The sequence below is a fragment of the Oryzias melastigma genome, linkage group LG19 (genome assembly GCF_002922805.2).
Source record: "Oryzias melastigma strain HK-1 linkage group LG19, ASM292280v2, whole genome shotgun sequence".
Classification (NCBI taxonomy): domain Eukaryota; kingdom Metazoa; phylum Chordata; class Actinopteri; order Beloniformes; family Adrianichthyidae; genus Oryzias; species Oryzias melastigma.
Window position 1 is genome coordinate 13,137,125 of NC_050530.1, and position 15,024 is coordinate 13,152,148.

The 15,024-nt window shown below is 40.5% G+C and overlaps 1 protein-coding gene across 12 annotated transcripts in view; it reads left to right on the forward strand.

Annotated features, from left to right (window-relative positions):
• The window catches only part of nrxn1a (neurexin 1a), a 67,320-nt gene that overhangs the window by 28,616 nt on the left and 23,680 nt on the right, over positions 1-15,024 (forward strand). For 8 of the 12 annotated variants that reach the window (XM_024285109.2, XM_024285110.2, XM_024285114.2 and 5 more), the window contains 7 exons: positions 587-610; positions 2,717-2,878; positions 5,660-5,731; positions 5,986-6,210; positions 8,172-8,319; positions 9,277-9,407; positions 10,822-11,074. In XM_024285109.2, coding sequence (XP_024140877.1) covers positions 587-610; positions 2,717-2,878; positions 5,660-5,731; positions 5,986-6,210; positions 8,172-8,319; positions 9,277-9,407; positions 10,822-11,074 — 1,015 coding nt within the window. The remainder of the gene's footprint in view (positions 1-586; positions 611-2,716; positions 2,879-5,659; positions 5,732-5,985; positions 6,211-8,171; positions 8,320-9,276; positions 9,408-10,821; positions 11,075-15,024) is intronic. The other 4 variants (XM_024285111.2, XM_024285112.2, XM_036217262.1 and 1 more) reach the window with 1 other exon arrangement.

Sequence of the window (15,024 nt, forward strand, 5' to 3'; positions counted from 1 at the left end):
ATTTTCTTGAGAAAATCCTGATGCGGCCCGGCCTCAACTAGACTCCGCCTCCAGTGGCCCCCGGCTGATTTGAGTTTGAGACCCCTGGTTTAGGAAGTAAAGCATGAGATAGGTGAGATGTAGAGAAGGAAAGCTTCTATGATCAGTCATTGTTAGCTGCAGAGATATTGTGTTAGTGAGTTTTTGGTCTTAGGTTGCAGTGAGTTTACCCCCAGCACAGCTCTGCTTTCAGCTCTAGGTGAGTGCTTTTTCACTCCAGTGTGTGCATGAATCAGAAAAGAGTGAACCAGCAAACATCCAGGATCACAAGCGGTCAGGTGCTTGTAAACCTATTTGTGCTCTGCCTCTGCCGTTTGCCTGTCTGTACTACTAACTTGACTACTAACTTTACTAACCTGCTAGTGAAACTAACCACCATTCATGGAATGATTCATTCTACTAACCTAACCTGTGCCCTTCTCCTAGCGAAACCACTCCAAACAACCTACGAAAAAAAAAACAAACACCTGAGGCCTTTTTTTTTTCTTCCCAAAGTTGTTCTGTTCACAGTTTTTTTGCTTTTTATTTCTCCCCCTCTTCTACAAAGCACTCAGGCATTGGACACGCTACGGTAAACAAACTCCATTGTTCGGTAGCTATAATTCTAATTGTTTCTTAGTCTGGGTTTGTCTATTTCCTTTTGAATCATAGACATCAAAACTAAACCAATAAAAGGATAAATGCGGTTGGTAATTCTTTACGCTTAAAGAGCCCCTTGTCCCCCCCTCTCAATGCCAACCACTTTCTTTATTTAAACCGCCCCCCCTTCCTTCCTTCTTTTCTTCCTTCCTTCTACTCTTTTCGTTGATCACAACATCACTCTTAATGACATTTAGGCGTGCACAGATCCCTCACCTGCACGCAAATGACGAATCCCAACTCTCTGTGCATGGCGTGAGTCAGAACCCCCTCCCCTTTCTGATTGGTCCGTTGGATAGAGAGGCTCCTCTTTTTCTTCTTCTTTTTTTTGTCTCGTCCCACACTCTTGCCACTGCATGTTTTCCATGGTGTCTCTGAGTCATCCTGTTCTTTTGTCGTCCTTTCTTTATCTCTTTTGCCGATGTTGCATGCAGAGAGAGAGAGGACCGCGACGCATGTTAATGCATTTGTGTGTGTTTGTGTGTGTATGCCAGCTGCATCAAATCTAACAACCTGTGCGTGCACATCAATATCGGTTTGCTCGGCTGTGTGTCATCTCATTTGGACTCGCTGATCCAACAAACCCCCTAACACCTTCATTACAAGTCATCCTAACAACCCAAAAAAACCATCATCACAACTACTAACCGCATTCGCATCATTAACCCGATCCTTAAGATCCAAACACAGCTTGCCCTGACACAAGTGACAATACTTTGGCTGCAAGCAGTGCACTATAGTACTAACATCTACTTAAAAGCACGAATGCCTGCACACTTACTAACACCTGACTGGGCAGAACTGCCCAGAAATACTGAGTAGAGATAGCAGTGATAGAGTTGTATCTAAAGAGTGAAAGGAACAGGTCAGATATGTTTATTCGTTTGCTTATTTTAATTTAAGAGACTCAGCAAGCTGCACAGGTTTGCAGCAACAGTTAAAGACCCACTCCGATGGAAATCGTGTTTTTTTAACATGTTCTTGTGGCATTTTTCTGACGATGGAGGACATTTATAAAGAAAATTAAGCTTAAAATTGCATTTCATGGTGTTTCTTTGTTCAAATTGTTGAGAATAAGGAAAAGAAGAAAAAAAAAATGTACAAAAACTTGTAGGTGTGACATAGAAGCATCAATCGACTGGCCACGAGCTCCATTCTGATGCATCTGGACAGCTCCAATATTGCTCACCATCTTTGTTGCACGGGTAATGTTAGGTTGGGGTTGTGAGGGGTTGGATAGTGGGAAAGAGTGTAAACAGATGGATGATGGGAAGTAGAGGCGGGCTTACTCCATGCCAACAGTCCCGCCCACATCTCAGAGTTCTAATATTCTAGAAAACAACAGTTTTTTTTTTTTATTTTATTATTATTTTGGCTAAAAGTGGCATAATAATTATTATTAAAAAAAAAAAAAAAAAACCCTGAAAACACTTTTTTAATAGATCCAAAAGATGATCGGAGTGGGTCTTTAAAAGAAATGGGCAAACTAATATTAAGGCTGTTGTTTCTCTGTGAGGGAGTATATTACTTTAAAGAAGTTTACAGTGTAAAGCATAAAATAATGAACTAAACTTTTAATGGAAAGCAGCAGAACCAGAATAGCTTTTTTTACTCTGTTTTATGAATTTAGTAATACATTCTCACAGCGTGAGATTTTCCAGCTACCAATGGAGCCCAAGTCCAAGACTGAATCCTCATTTTTATTATTTGTGCTCTGAATTGGCAGATTATATGTTTGACTCCCAGAAGACATGGGTGGTAGATGGGACTGCTAATAGTGTAGAATGACTTATATTTGCAGAAAAGAAGACAAACTACTAGCTGAGGAGTCAAAGTTTAGCAGCGTTTGATGTCAGCACTGAGCCAACTTCACCAAAAAAGTCCCACCAGCAGCACATCTGTCTAATACCCGAACCATCTCTCCCAACAAGACTGCATACATACTGGTCACCAATCTTACGGGGGGCTAATTTGGCTGGTCAGCGCCGAGCTAGCGCTTAGTATATAGCGTGTCCTTTCCCTGTGCTTTGTTGAGTAGGTGACCATCTCGGTGGACGGCATCCTGACCACAACGGGCTACACTCAGGAAGACTACACCATGCTGGGCTCGGACGACTTCTTCTATGTGGGGGGGAGCCCCAGCACTGCCGACCTGCCCGGATCTCCTGTCAGCAATAACTTTATGGGCTGTCTCAAAGAGGTGAGAACAACAGTGTAAAAAACGAGCTTTTAAAGATCAAGAAAGTGAATTTGTTATTTAAAAGAAACACAAGTGGGTTTAAAAGATGGAGGGAGGGACTGATGGATGGATAGATGGGAGGGTGGAGAGAAAGGTGGATGGAGGGAGGGGCTGTTGGGTGGATGGATGGTTGGGGGAGGATGTAAGTGATGGATGGATGGATGGATGGATGGATGGATGGATGGATGGATGGATGGATGAAGGGAGGGAATGATGGACAGGAGGAAAATGGAGGGAGGGAGAAAGGGATGCATGGAGGGAGGGACTGATGGATGGATGGAGGGATGGATTGATTGAGGGAGGGAGAAGGCGGAATGATGGATGGATGGAGGGAATGATGGACGATAGATGGATGAATGGAGGGAGAGGGGGCTGGAAAGGAGGATGGAGGGATGGAGGGAATGATGGACAGGAGAAAATTGGAGGGAGGGATCTATGTGTGGATGGATGGAGGGAGGGAGGGAAAGATGGAAAGGAGAATAGAGGGAGGGAGGAAGGGAATAATGGATGGATAGATGGAGGAAGGGAATGATGAATGGATGGATAGATGGATGGAGGGGGAGATGGAAAGGAGGATGTAGGGAGGGAGGGAATGATAGACAGGAGGAAAATGGATGGAGGGAGGATCTATGTATGATTGAAGAAGGGAGGGAGGAAGGGAATGATGGATGGATGGATGGATGATGGATGGATGATGGAGGGATGGAGGGAGGGGAAGATGGAGAGAGGGAGGGATGGAATAATGGAGAGGAGGAAGATGGATGGATGATTTCCAGCTCCCATCCATCTTTAGATCCCGCTCAATCCCTTTTGGGGTTACGGGGTTGCTGGAGCCTATCCCATTTTAGCTTCCAACTGTCCCAGAGGATGAAGGCGGGGTAAACCCTGGACTGGTTGTAGGTCACTTACACGCCTAGGGACAATTTAGTGAAACCAGTGAACAGACTAAGCATATTTTGGAGCATAGACTGGAACCTTCTTGCTGTGAGGCGAGAGATTGATTTAGATTTTATTTCCAAACTCACTTTAACATGCTGCATTTATTTCTTTTTGTGAACAAAGTTCCTGCTCTGTTTTTTTTTTTTGGTAAACTTTCTATCTTTTACTTTCCCTTCTGTCACGCGTCATGCAAGCGTTTCCACACAGTTACTTGTAAGGCACACGCACAGACTCACACAGAGAAATGTTTCCATTTGGCAGACTCATACAAACAGTCCCAGACACACACACACATCCTCTCCAGCATCAGACGGAATCAGTGATGAGTGTCGTTGAGGGAGTAGATACAGCACTAAGCACTAACATGCTAATTAGCTATGCCACAGAGATGCTCCATCCATCCGCTCTGCTTGAAATGGGCCACAATGTTGCAACATTCACAGGACACACACATGACAACACACTAATGCACAACTTTGTACACGTAGTGACAATCTCAACCTGCGTGAATGCATAAAATTTCCCAATAAATTGCAGACTCTTAAAATGATCAAACGCACGTTACTTAATGTGCTCGATAAAACTACACACCCTGGCACTCATCAAATGGGGATCCTGTCTGAGCTTCCATTTCACTCAGACTCACATAGACGCATAAACAAGCAACCAAACAAGCTGACAGATGATATGCCAAACAGAGAGCTTTCTGTGTCAGCGCTGAATGCGCCCTGTGTTAGTTCATTAAGAATGATGGCGTTTAAACAAGGCTGCCACAGTCAAAGTGAACCCTCCACTGACACATTTACATATTTAATATGATATGATAATCCATGTGAGCAAATTAGGATGAATGCAGGGAAATCACATGCACCAACGATCAAGGCTGCACTTTTTTTTTCTTTTTTTTTAAATGCATTTGACGTACTGTGAGCACTGGGCACGCTCGTGGGGAAAATGCTAACGGCATTTTAATGTAGCCACTGTCTTTGCGAGTCACCTTCTACGCTGACCGCACAAACAAACACCAGAGACAAACCGAAAATTAAAGCAGGGAAGGAAAACCCTACGTTTCAGAAAGTAGTCTTTGAAGCTCTCAGTTCATAGAAGGATAGAGTGATTGTTAAACAAGGCACAACCTTGATTTAGCTGCTCAGTTATATATATAAAAAAGATTCTATCAAAAAAGCAAGAACGATCAATTAAAATGTTTACATTTATAGGAATGAGTTTAAAGGTCAGGCTTGATTTCTAAGATGAATGAATGAATGAATGAATGAATGAATGAATGAATGAATGAATGAATGAATGAATGAATGAATGAATGAATGAATGAATGAATGAAATGGTTTATTTCAAGCAATCAGGTCATAATACATACATAACACATCACTTAATAAATCACAAGTTGATCACTTGAAAGGGAGTGGGAGGAAGCGAACTTATATAATCCCACCCCGACTCGACCATACCATTTTCTCTACATGAATTATCAATATCCGGTTCAGGACTTAATATCAAATATTAATAAAATCAGGCTATTAAGGATCATTGAAGATAAAAAGAATACAAATAAAAAATATATCTACTTTGTAGAAGGAGTACATCAGTTTGAGTGTTTAGCCTTGGATTGACTGAACTTTTTTTATTAATGAATGTGTATTTTTTATTATACACATGAAAAAAATATTACATTCAATTCCCTGCATGATTATTTTACATGTTTTGCAACAGTTTGAATCATTTTTTCAATTAAAAATAAATTCAAGGTTGGTGATGTTTTCCTCCAATTTCTTCTGTTTTAAGGTGGTTTACAAGAACAATGATGTGCGGTTAGAGCTCTCTAGACTGGCTAAACAGGGTGACCCAAAGATGAAGGTATGCCCACACACCACAAGCTTTTTGAGTCAAAGCTAAGACAATCAGGGCCTTTTAATGGATTTTTAATTCCTTTAATAAACCCGTCACAACATAGTTTTGGGGAAAATGAGCTAATTTCTATAGATTCAGAAAAAAAACATTACTTGAAAGATTTTAAAGTTGTTAAGTCCATTTTCATCAGAGTAGACTTATTTTATTAGGCCAAATCTTTAAATACTGGATCTCCTAAACGGTTTTGTTACCTGTCTCAGGTGAGTGGCGTGGTGTCCTTTAAGTGCGAAAGTGTAGCAACGCTGGACCCCGTGACCTTTGACACCCCGGAGTCCTATGTGGCACTAAGCAAGTGGACCGCAAAGAAGGCCGGGTCCATCTCCTTTGACTTCAGGACAACAGAGCCCAATGGGCTCATGCTGTTCAGTCACGGAAAACCTCGGCAACTGCAACGCAAGGACCCCAGAACGCCTCCAACTGTCAAGGTAAAACTTAATAATTAAGGATGTTTTAGAAAATAATACGTTTACAACAAAGTCTTGATTGTGTAAGCTCTTTTCAAAGCTTATTTTAGCTTTATCTTAAGTGTGTAACAATAAATGAATTATTTCTAAATATGTTTTTATTAAGCCATCTAGAGATAAAATTGTCACAAACAGACGGACAGATGGTTTCATGTGCAGCAGGTTTATTAGTTCAGACAGGAACTAAGCACAGCTAAAAGTCCATAAATATAAATCCGGTTCAGACAGGCAGAGGTCAATCACGAGTATCAAAGAAGAGACTAGAGTTGTCAGGGTCCAGTCGAAGGTCAGTCAAAGGTCAGGTCAGAAAATCAGAGATAAAGTAGGCTCAGAAACAGAAGATCAGGTCCAGATAGAAACGCTCAGTAATGCAAGCAGGGTGGCACAAACAATACTTCGCACTGACTGAGGCTCTATGAAGGAGTGCTTAAGAGTCATGTGGGTGATTGGCAAATGAGAGACAGCTGAGCTGCAAACGGGGAGAGTGCGCTGGGGTTGCTAGGAGATGTAGTGTGTTCAGTACTCTGGAGACTGCTCCTGCTAGTGACCAGAGGGGGAGACAAAGCGCTGACACCTGACACAAATGTTAAAACTTGCTGTGTGTTTTTTTTCCACGATTTCAAATACCTTAACTTTTTATAAGAGAAAAGTCTTTCAGTCTGTCCGGCCAGTGTTTCAGTATGGCCCCCATATACTGTGAGCTTTGAGAATGCCCCCCTAAGAGTTTGTCTGCTACTTTCTTAAGCTCGTTTTCACTGAGCGGTCCAGTCCGATCCAGTATTTTGAGCGTTTCCATTGTAAAATGGAACTATTAGCCAGTTCTGACCTGTACCTCTTGGCCCCCATCGGTTGCAGGTCCATTGGAAAGGAATGGTAGCTGCTGTAGTCACCCGTTAATTGGCAGAAAGCGATGACGACATTAGAAAGCGCCAATATAGCATTCATTTAAGCTAATGTTTGTTAACTTTCAGGTTTTGGCGGTTTCAAATTTCTTTCAAACAACATTCAATTCCAGCAATATACGGTGTACCAGTAGTAGAGCAAGAAAAAAACAAGCTGCTGGATGACCTCCATTGTTGTTGCTTTTCTAGTCATCGCACTACAGTGACACAATGACACGCTTGCGGTCTACGCTATGCACGCGCATGAAAACAAACTGCTCAGTGAAAGTGAGGCTTTCAGTGGATAAGCTCACCAGAATTAACTGGACCATACTGGACCACTCCTAACCGAACCAGACCGGACCACTCAGTGGAAACAAGTCTTTAGAGGCTATTAGGAGGATATGCTGATAGAATGAACCCTTCATTAATTTCCATCTTAAGTTTTAGGTTTTCACCACTTTGGGTGTCCATGTAAAGGAATGTACATGCGACCCTTATTTTTCCCCATACTCATGCCCTTACTTGCCCACTGTTAACCTGTATATGAGGATCATACTTGGTATTTTTAGACTGATTTTAGGTCTTTTGGCCTTTTTTTTATCAAGGTAGACCAGTAAAGCATCAGTGTCCCTGTGCAGACTGTCCCTGTTAGTCAGTTTCCTAATCCAGACTCGAGTCTCTTAAACGAGAAATCAAGCCTCACATGAGTCAGAAAACTGGACCAACTTTGAGAGGCCATTTGGAGAGAGTCTCATCCCAGCTGACAAAGGGCAGAACTGACAGTAAACTGATTGTAAATTGGTCTAACTTAATGTTTTACAAGGCCAATTAGCATTAAAATGGTACTGGAACTCATATGTCTCCCTAAGGACACCATGAAACACAAGATAGCAGCTACTCAAGTAGACTCCATTAACCAACTATGAAGGCTAAAGAACTCACCCAGGATTTCACCAAACCGACAAAGCATTCAAACTCTTTGTGGTGGCACCATAGCGACGCCAATCTTTACTGATGCTACGTTTTCCAAACATACAGGTGGACTTTTTTGCCATTGAGATGCTGGACGGACACCTGTACCTGCTGCTGGACATGGGCTCTGGAACCACCAAGACTAAAGCCATCGACAGAAAAGTCAACGATGGAGAATGGTATCACGTTGACTTTCAGAGAGACGGACGTTCAGGTACGATCAAAGGCTTCTTAATCATTATTTCTCTGAGTAAGACCATCTGATAATGCAAATTTCCCTCAAATAAATACTTTTTTTTTTACATTGGCCTCACTATCAGTACTCTTATAGTTCAGGTACTACCAAATAGTTTTTGATTAGCCTGGTATTTGCCTATTTGCTTTAGATGCTTCACATACGTGTTGCAATTCTGTGTTCATTTCAGTTTGGATGTCTTCAGTAGCAGCTGCCAGTCCTCTTACCGGGGGTCTTGTTTGTTTACCGTACCCAAGCAAACGTCTAAAAATAAACATATTAATGATTCACTGGTGACAGTTTTTTTAGACCTAGCACTTTGAAAGCTGCTGGAGATGGCGGAAATCCATAAAGGTCAGGGGAAAAAAGAGAGAAATGACGAAAGGAGAGATTGAAAGTATTGCCTTTCTTTTTCTTTTTTTTTCAGCCCGATCCCTTCGTAATTAGTCTAGCATGAACACATGTAGAGATTTCACATGCAAAAGAAAAGAAGAAAAAAAAAGGGGTCATTGCTGGCAGGACTCAAAGCCGCCTCTCCTGGGCCAAAGTACTCTGGTTAACCTATTTATCTTATGAGTTATTCTTTCCTATGGGGGCCAGATAACATAAACAGAACATAAATCTCACTCAGAAAACTTACATTAAAGTATTCCTAAAGGTTATTATTAAGTTTTTTTCCCTTCGTTTTGGCAAAAAAAAAATTAGTGCCCAGCTTGGTGATGAGCTTCTGCCTGATGACAAAGGCCTGTGTGGCTTTGGATTTCAATTGGCTCTGATTATAACGGTGAAGTGTGGTGGTGATGACAATGAAGAGAAGGGAAAGCGGGGCGAACATGATGATGGCAGTTATAATAGTAGTGGAGACGCGGAGGATTTTGATGAGAACATTCAAAGCGAAGGTCATAATCATTACTGAGGTTATTTCGACGTATTCAGGAACCATCTCCGTGAATAGTGTGAGAACAGCTTACACGGCCCCGGGAGACAGTGAGATCCTGGACCTGGATGACGCCCTGTACTTAGGAGGACTACCGGAAGACCGCGCTGGACTCATCTTCCCCACTGAGGTTTGTTTGTTTATCTATTTATTGTTTTTTTTGTGTCCAAATGTTCATGCTTTCTTTGACTAATATGTTAAATATAGCGAATCATTTGAGGCTAATTTTCAAAATAAGACTTTCCATTGGTTGTTTTTTTTTCTTATATTCAACCAAGCATGTTTGATTGACGTTTTCCAGGTAAAATACACCCGTAGTTAATTGTGGTCAACAAAAATTAATTAATAACAAGATATCAATGCAGTTTTTGGCTGTAAAACGTAATTTAGGATTCTACTATATAAGGACATTGTGTTTTTGTATGACTGTAACTGCAGTAGGCATTAGTACTGACATTACTATTATACTTGCTTCAGCATGTTTACTATTACGGATGTTGGAATTATATTTAGGATGAAGTACATAGTACCATAATATATGTGTGGTGGTTTAACTTAACAAAAATTGAGCTATAAAAAACAAAATCAGTGTTTTTTCAGAGAAAATATAATTTTATTTAATTAAAAAACAATCATTTTTGCAGTGTCATTAGGCTAAATGAAGAGATTGTTTGATTTTCCTTCTTTAATATTGTTATTATTATGATTTTCTATTAATATTTTTTTTATATTATTATGATTTTCTATTAATATTTTTTTTATATTTTGTCACTAAAAACCCGAAATAACACCAATAAAAGACTAATCAATTATTATTTTTTCATATCAATACATTGTTCTACCAAATAGCAGTTGCCGCCCTGATTTGATTTGATTTATTTTTATTTTTATTTTAGACATACAAATAAAATAAAAATAAAAATAAATAAAATTGATTTGATTGGATTTGATTGTTTTTTCTGGTTATAGGTTGAATGAATTATATTAGATTATTTTAAGTCTTAATTTTCTTGTAAGCAAACAAAGTGATCAGTTAAATCACAATTGAAGTTATGTTTTTTTATCCTTATAAAACCAGATCTATTTAAATGTATTGTTTCTATGAAAAAGTTCATATATTTTTTTTTGATTTTTCAGCTATAACTAAATAAATAGTTTGCAATCTAGAAGCTGAAATCTGCTTTCGCCTGCTTTTCTTTGTATTGCCACACAAACCTTGGAGCACCTGATGTTGGTCCCATCACCACACACTGCTGCACTGCAGAAATCATTCAATAATTGAGGAGCCTGAACTGTAATTGCATTTGCAGTGAGTGCGGTCATTGCATTTACAGTTTCCCTGATTGACTACCTGCTCTTCATCATGATTAACAAGAAGTTGGAGACTGCATAAAGGAAAAATATGATGCCTGCGTGGCCTTTCCGTCTCCTGCTTCAGCTGCATTAATGGAAAACACGCTGACTTGCTTTAGCGTGCTGATTTTAAGGGAAACGTCACCAGGGGGTCGACAGTCACAACTCAACGCTGACAATCTCTCCTTCAGGTTTGGACGGCTCTGCTGAACTATGGCTACGTAGGCTGCATCCGAGACCTGTTTGTGGACGGGCAGAGCAAAGACATCCGGCGGCTGGCCGAGTCTCAGAGAGCGGTGGGCGTGAAGCCTTCGTGCTCCAAAGACCAGTCCAAACAGTGCCTGTCCAACCCCTGCCAGCACAACGGCATCTGCAGAGAGGGCTGGAACCGCTACGTCTGCGACTGCTCCGGGACGGGCTACCTGGGCCGGTCCTGCGAGAGAGGTGAGCATCACACACAACGACTGAAAAGGGGGATAAAAATAACCCTGGAAATTGACTGTATTTTTTCGACGTGAACAGAATACACGCTGACTCATTTTCACAACAGACGTGAGCAAGCTGACTAAAAACAGCCACAAATCAACAGCTTTTCATGAAAATTTCAAAAATGTCATGAGGAGAAATATTGTCATAATGACAGCCCTGTCATTATCTTGGCTTTTTGTCTTGAGAACACTGTATCAAACCAAAGGAATGACTGACAGATGACAGATGATGTGGGTCGGAAAATCTGAAGTTTTAAAGTCAGGACTCCCTCCTAAAAGGAAATTAGGACTCCCATTCATAGTGAGTCGTAAAAATCTTTATGCGTTACAGTCATGATTTATGATTTTCATTCTTAAACAGCCCCATCGTAACAGATTACAACATCATGACAGCACTAATGAGCTAAAAGTACGCTCATAAAACGTCATGCTGGATATATTACTTTAAGGAAGGATGAAGACGGAATTTAGAGGTCAGTGGGTTTGAAATATAAATACAATTGCTTGCAACTATAATAATAATAATAATAGATGCTTTTCCATCCTTAAAAATTCTGAATCGCTCAATATTTGTGTCAGAGGAAAAAGCAGGCAGGGAAAGTGGAAGAGGAACAAAGGTGAAGGAGGTGGGAGGAAGCATAGCTGCAGACAGGACTATTGGACTTCTATGAATGTAGTGACTGGGAATCGATGAGAGAGGAAATGTGCAGAAAGCATGGGAGCAGGAGCCGTGATGGAGGAGGGTGGATTCACTGGGCTGGAACCACCGTATGACAGCAGGTGAGGCGAGGAGGAGGAGGAGGAGGGATGGGGGGAGATGGGAATAGAAAAGCTGACAGAGGAAGAGAGAGCCGAGAAAAAGGTATGATTTCAGATCCAGGGAGAGCGGCGAATGGAAAAGATTGGCGGAGGGATTGATACGGGCCCGCCGACGGAACAGAGATGGAGTCAGACAAGAGAGGAAAACGTTGTTTTTGCCTCGACTTCTGATGCATCTCGAGTGATGATTGTGCTCTCATGTAACAGCAGGTATATGCTGCACACTCGATCGGGAAATGCATTCCGAGAACAAAAACTCAGCATTATGCACTCGTTTCCTCCCTCTATCTTTCTTCGCCCCTCTCTGTGAGCATTGAGGGGTCAATAACTGGTGGTACAGTGGATTAAAGGAAGCACAGATGGAGAAGCAGATGGACAGAATGATTGGCCATGTTTACGCCTTCTACCTGCGGTTTTCCCCATCTCTTTTTTTTTCCTCCCTTGCTTTCTCACTCTCTCCTTTGTTCCCTATCCTTTCATTTTTTTTTTTTTTTTTCACGATCAAACAGAATTGTGATGCTCCAACTCCTACATGGTTGTTGTTTTTTAATTTTACTAAACATTTTCTAGGTTTATCCAGCCTTTAAAATATAATACTCAGCATGTAGCAAATAAAAACGTAGCTATTTTTAAAAAAATCATACTGGCCCCAAAGAGAATTTTTTAAACTTGTAATTATTTAAATAAATGTCTTTTTTGATGCATTATTTAACAGAAGTTTAAAAGGAAAATTCGGCACACATAATAAATCCTTAAGGTTTATATTTCATGATTTTTGTTTAAACTAAGGTTTGGAATTCAGCACCTATTTGGCGTCATTTATAAGGCATTCTTATGTTCCCAAACTGAAGGAAAAACCTGTGAATTCCTTAAGGGGGAACAACACCCTGAGGGGTTTCACCTCCGAAACATTCAGGAGGCAGCAATTAGAGCGGTGTAGAAGCATGACTAGTTAATGAGACCAGAAGGAATCTGGACTCTACTGTCAGCTTGTTGAACCACATTTTAATGTTTAACCTTTTTTTAACCCTTTCTTACACCTTTGGTAGCAAATATAGATACCAAGCAAAGAGAAGATGCTCAGTTCAGAAAAATAACACTTCATAGAATTGATGACAAGATAGATCCTATGATGAGTTCACTGACTTGTACCTTTGTAACCCTGTTTTCAGTTCAGATACATTGAATTAAACCAAATTTTAGATATATCAACCTATAAAGATAAAGGGAACGAATATTTAAAATTATTTACAGCTATACTGGGGTCTCCAACCTTCAACAGTTACAGAGCCTGTAGGGTTAATTTTTCTGCTGACCACAACCCATCAGGAGCCACAAGGTCTTAGCTCACGCTTTATAGATATAACACACTTATTTGTATTTATGTTATTGTTCCTATTGTGATACATATAAATGAACTATCATTTTAGCATAAAAACAACAATAAAAAAATAGCCTTTTTGTCGAAATATTAGTTTATTACTTTTGACAAAGGTTCTTATGATTTCCTTTCAAAATAAAATACTTCCTGTGTCACATGAGATCATCTCAATGCAGCAAATATAGAATAATATAATAAGTAAAAGCAGTTTCAGTTTGTGGTGCACCTATGTCAAACATGCATGAGTAATTAACAGCTTGCAAAAAGTAAAAATAAATAAATGATTTTAAAAAGGAGCGTAGAACATTTTTTAGAATAGGAAAATGTACTGGTAGGATGATGATTTAGAAACAAATGTAGAAGCAAAGAATGATATTATAACATTCCTCTAAAATGTATTTAAACCATAAAATGTAGTTAATCTACCTCATAATATGTCTGAGTGGGATTTTTACTGAAAAAACAGCTAAAAATAATTTTGCAACTCAATTCCAAGATCATTTCCGAAGCAAGAGAAGGAAAAAATCTCCATTTCCAGCTCTGAAAACCTCCTTTAGCTTGTGAGTTGAGTGAGTGCATAAATACAAGAGCAGCTTTACTTGGCAACAAGCTGTCATGGCTGTTACTGATTCGATCCCTGTTTCCATTCTCTGTGTGAAGGTGCTGCGTGAATAAAGTCTCTTTCTATGTCCCCTTTGAAACTATTTTTGAATTACCTCCAGACTGCTGTGTGTGTTTCCAGCTTGAATCTAATTACCAGAGAAATGTTGTTACAAAGCAGACAGGCTAAACACATCGCTTTTGAGGCTTTTGTGGATTCATTCACCAAAGGGGGAAAAAAATGTGAATCTTTTCTGGCTTCATCACCTGTTTAGGGAAGGCTACAGGCTTCTAACGGTTTGTGACACAGCCAGCGTACCCCCATTTTCCATTTCCTGACACAAATAGGCCTGCGTACTTTTCCTCTCACCGACTCCACATCCAATGGTTGCCCGGTGGTGAGTCAGGTGCTGTGGTGAGGGGGAAAGGCAGTCAGCTGTCTCCCGTCTCAAATGTGTGCGCCTCAGCATGTCTATGCTTGTGTTATCTGTGACTTAACAGGCTAACCACCTTCTTTTTTTATTTTTTTCCCCTCAAATTAATGAGGGTTCATTTGCATTTTAGCCAAGAGCTTTACTCCCTCCCTGTCTCCCGTTCATACTCTGTCCTTATTTTCTCTTCCCCTGTCTCACTTTACTAAACCCTCCTCTGTTCACACTTAAATTTACTCACTTATTCTGACACACACACACACACGCACAAACACACTACCGCTCTTTTTTCCCTCCTCCTCCTCAGCTCATCAGTATTCATGACGCCTTCCTCCCTTTCCTGTTCTCTTGTATTTGCCTCGACTTCAGCCGTCTCCCACAGAAACAGGGGCGAGCAAAAACCGACTTGTGCGCGGAGATATAAGAAAAAAAGAGGACACAAAGGCATGGAGAGAGTGTTAAGCTGTGTATGTAATTGGCCAATAAAAACGGGGTTCTCTGAGGTAAACAGTTTAGGCGTCAGAGATTGGCCCCAGCAGGAAGAAGGGAGAAGGTTTATGAATATGTAAATGAATATGCAAAGGCATTAAAGTGGAATCACCTGGGCTTGTTACATTATGACTTCAGGGTCTGGGATGTCAGCGACAGTGGCTAACACACTCGCCATCGTGCATC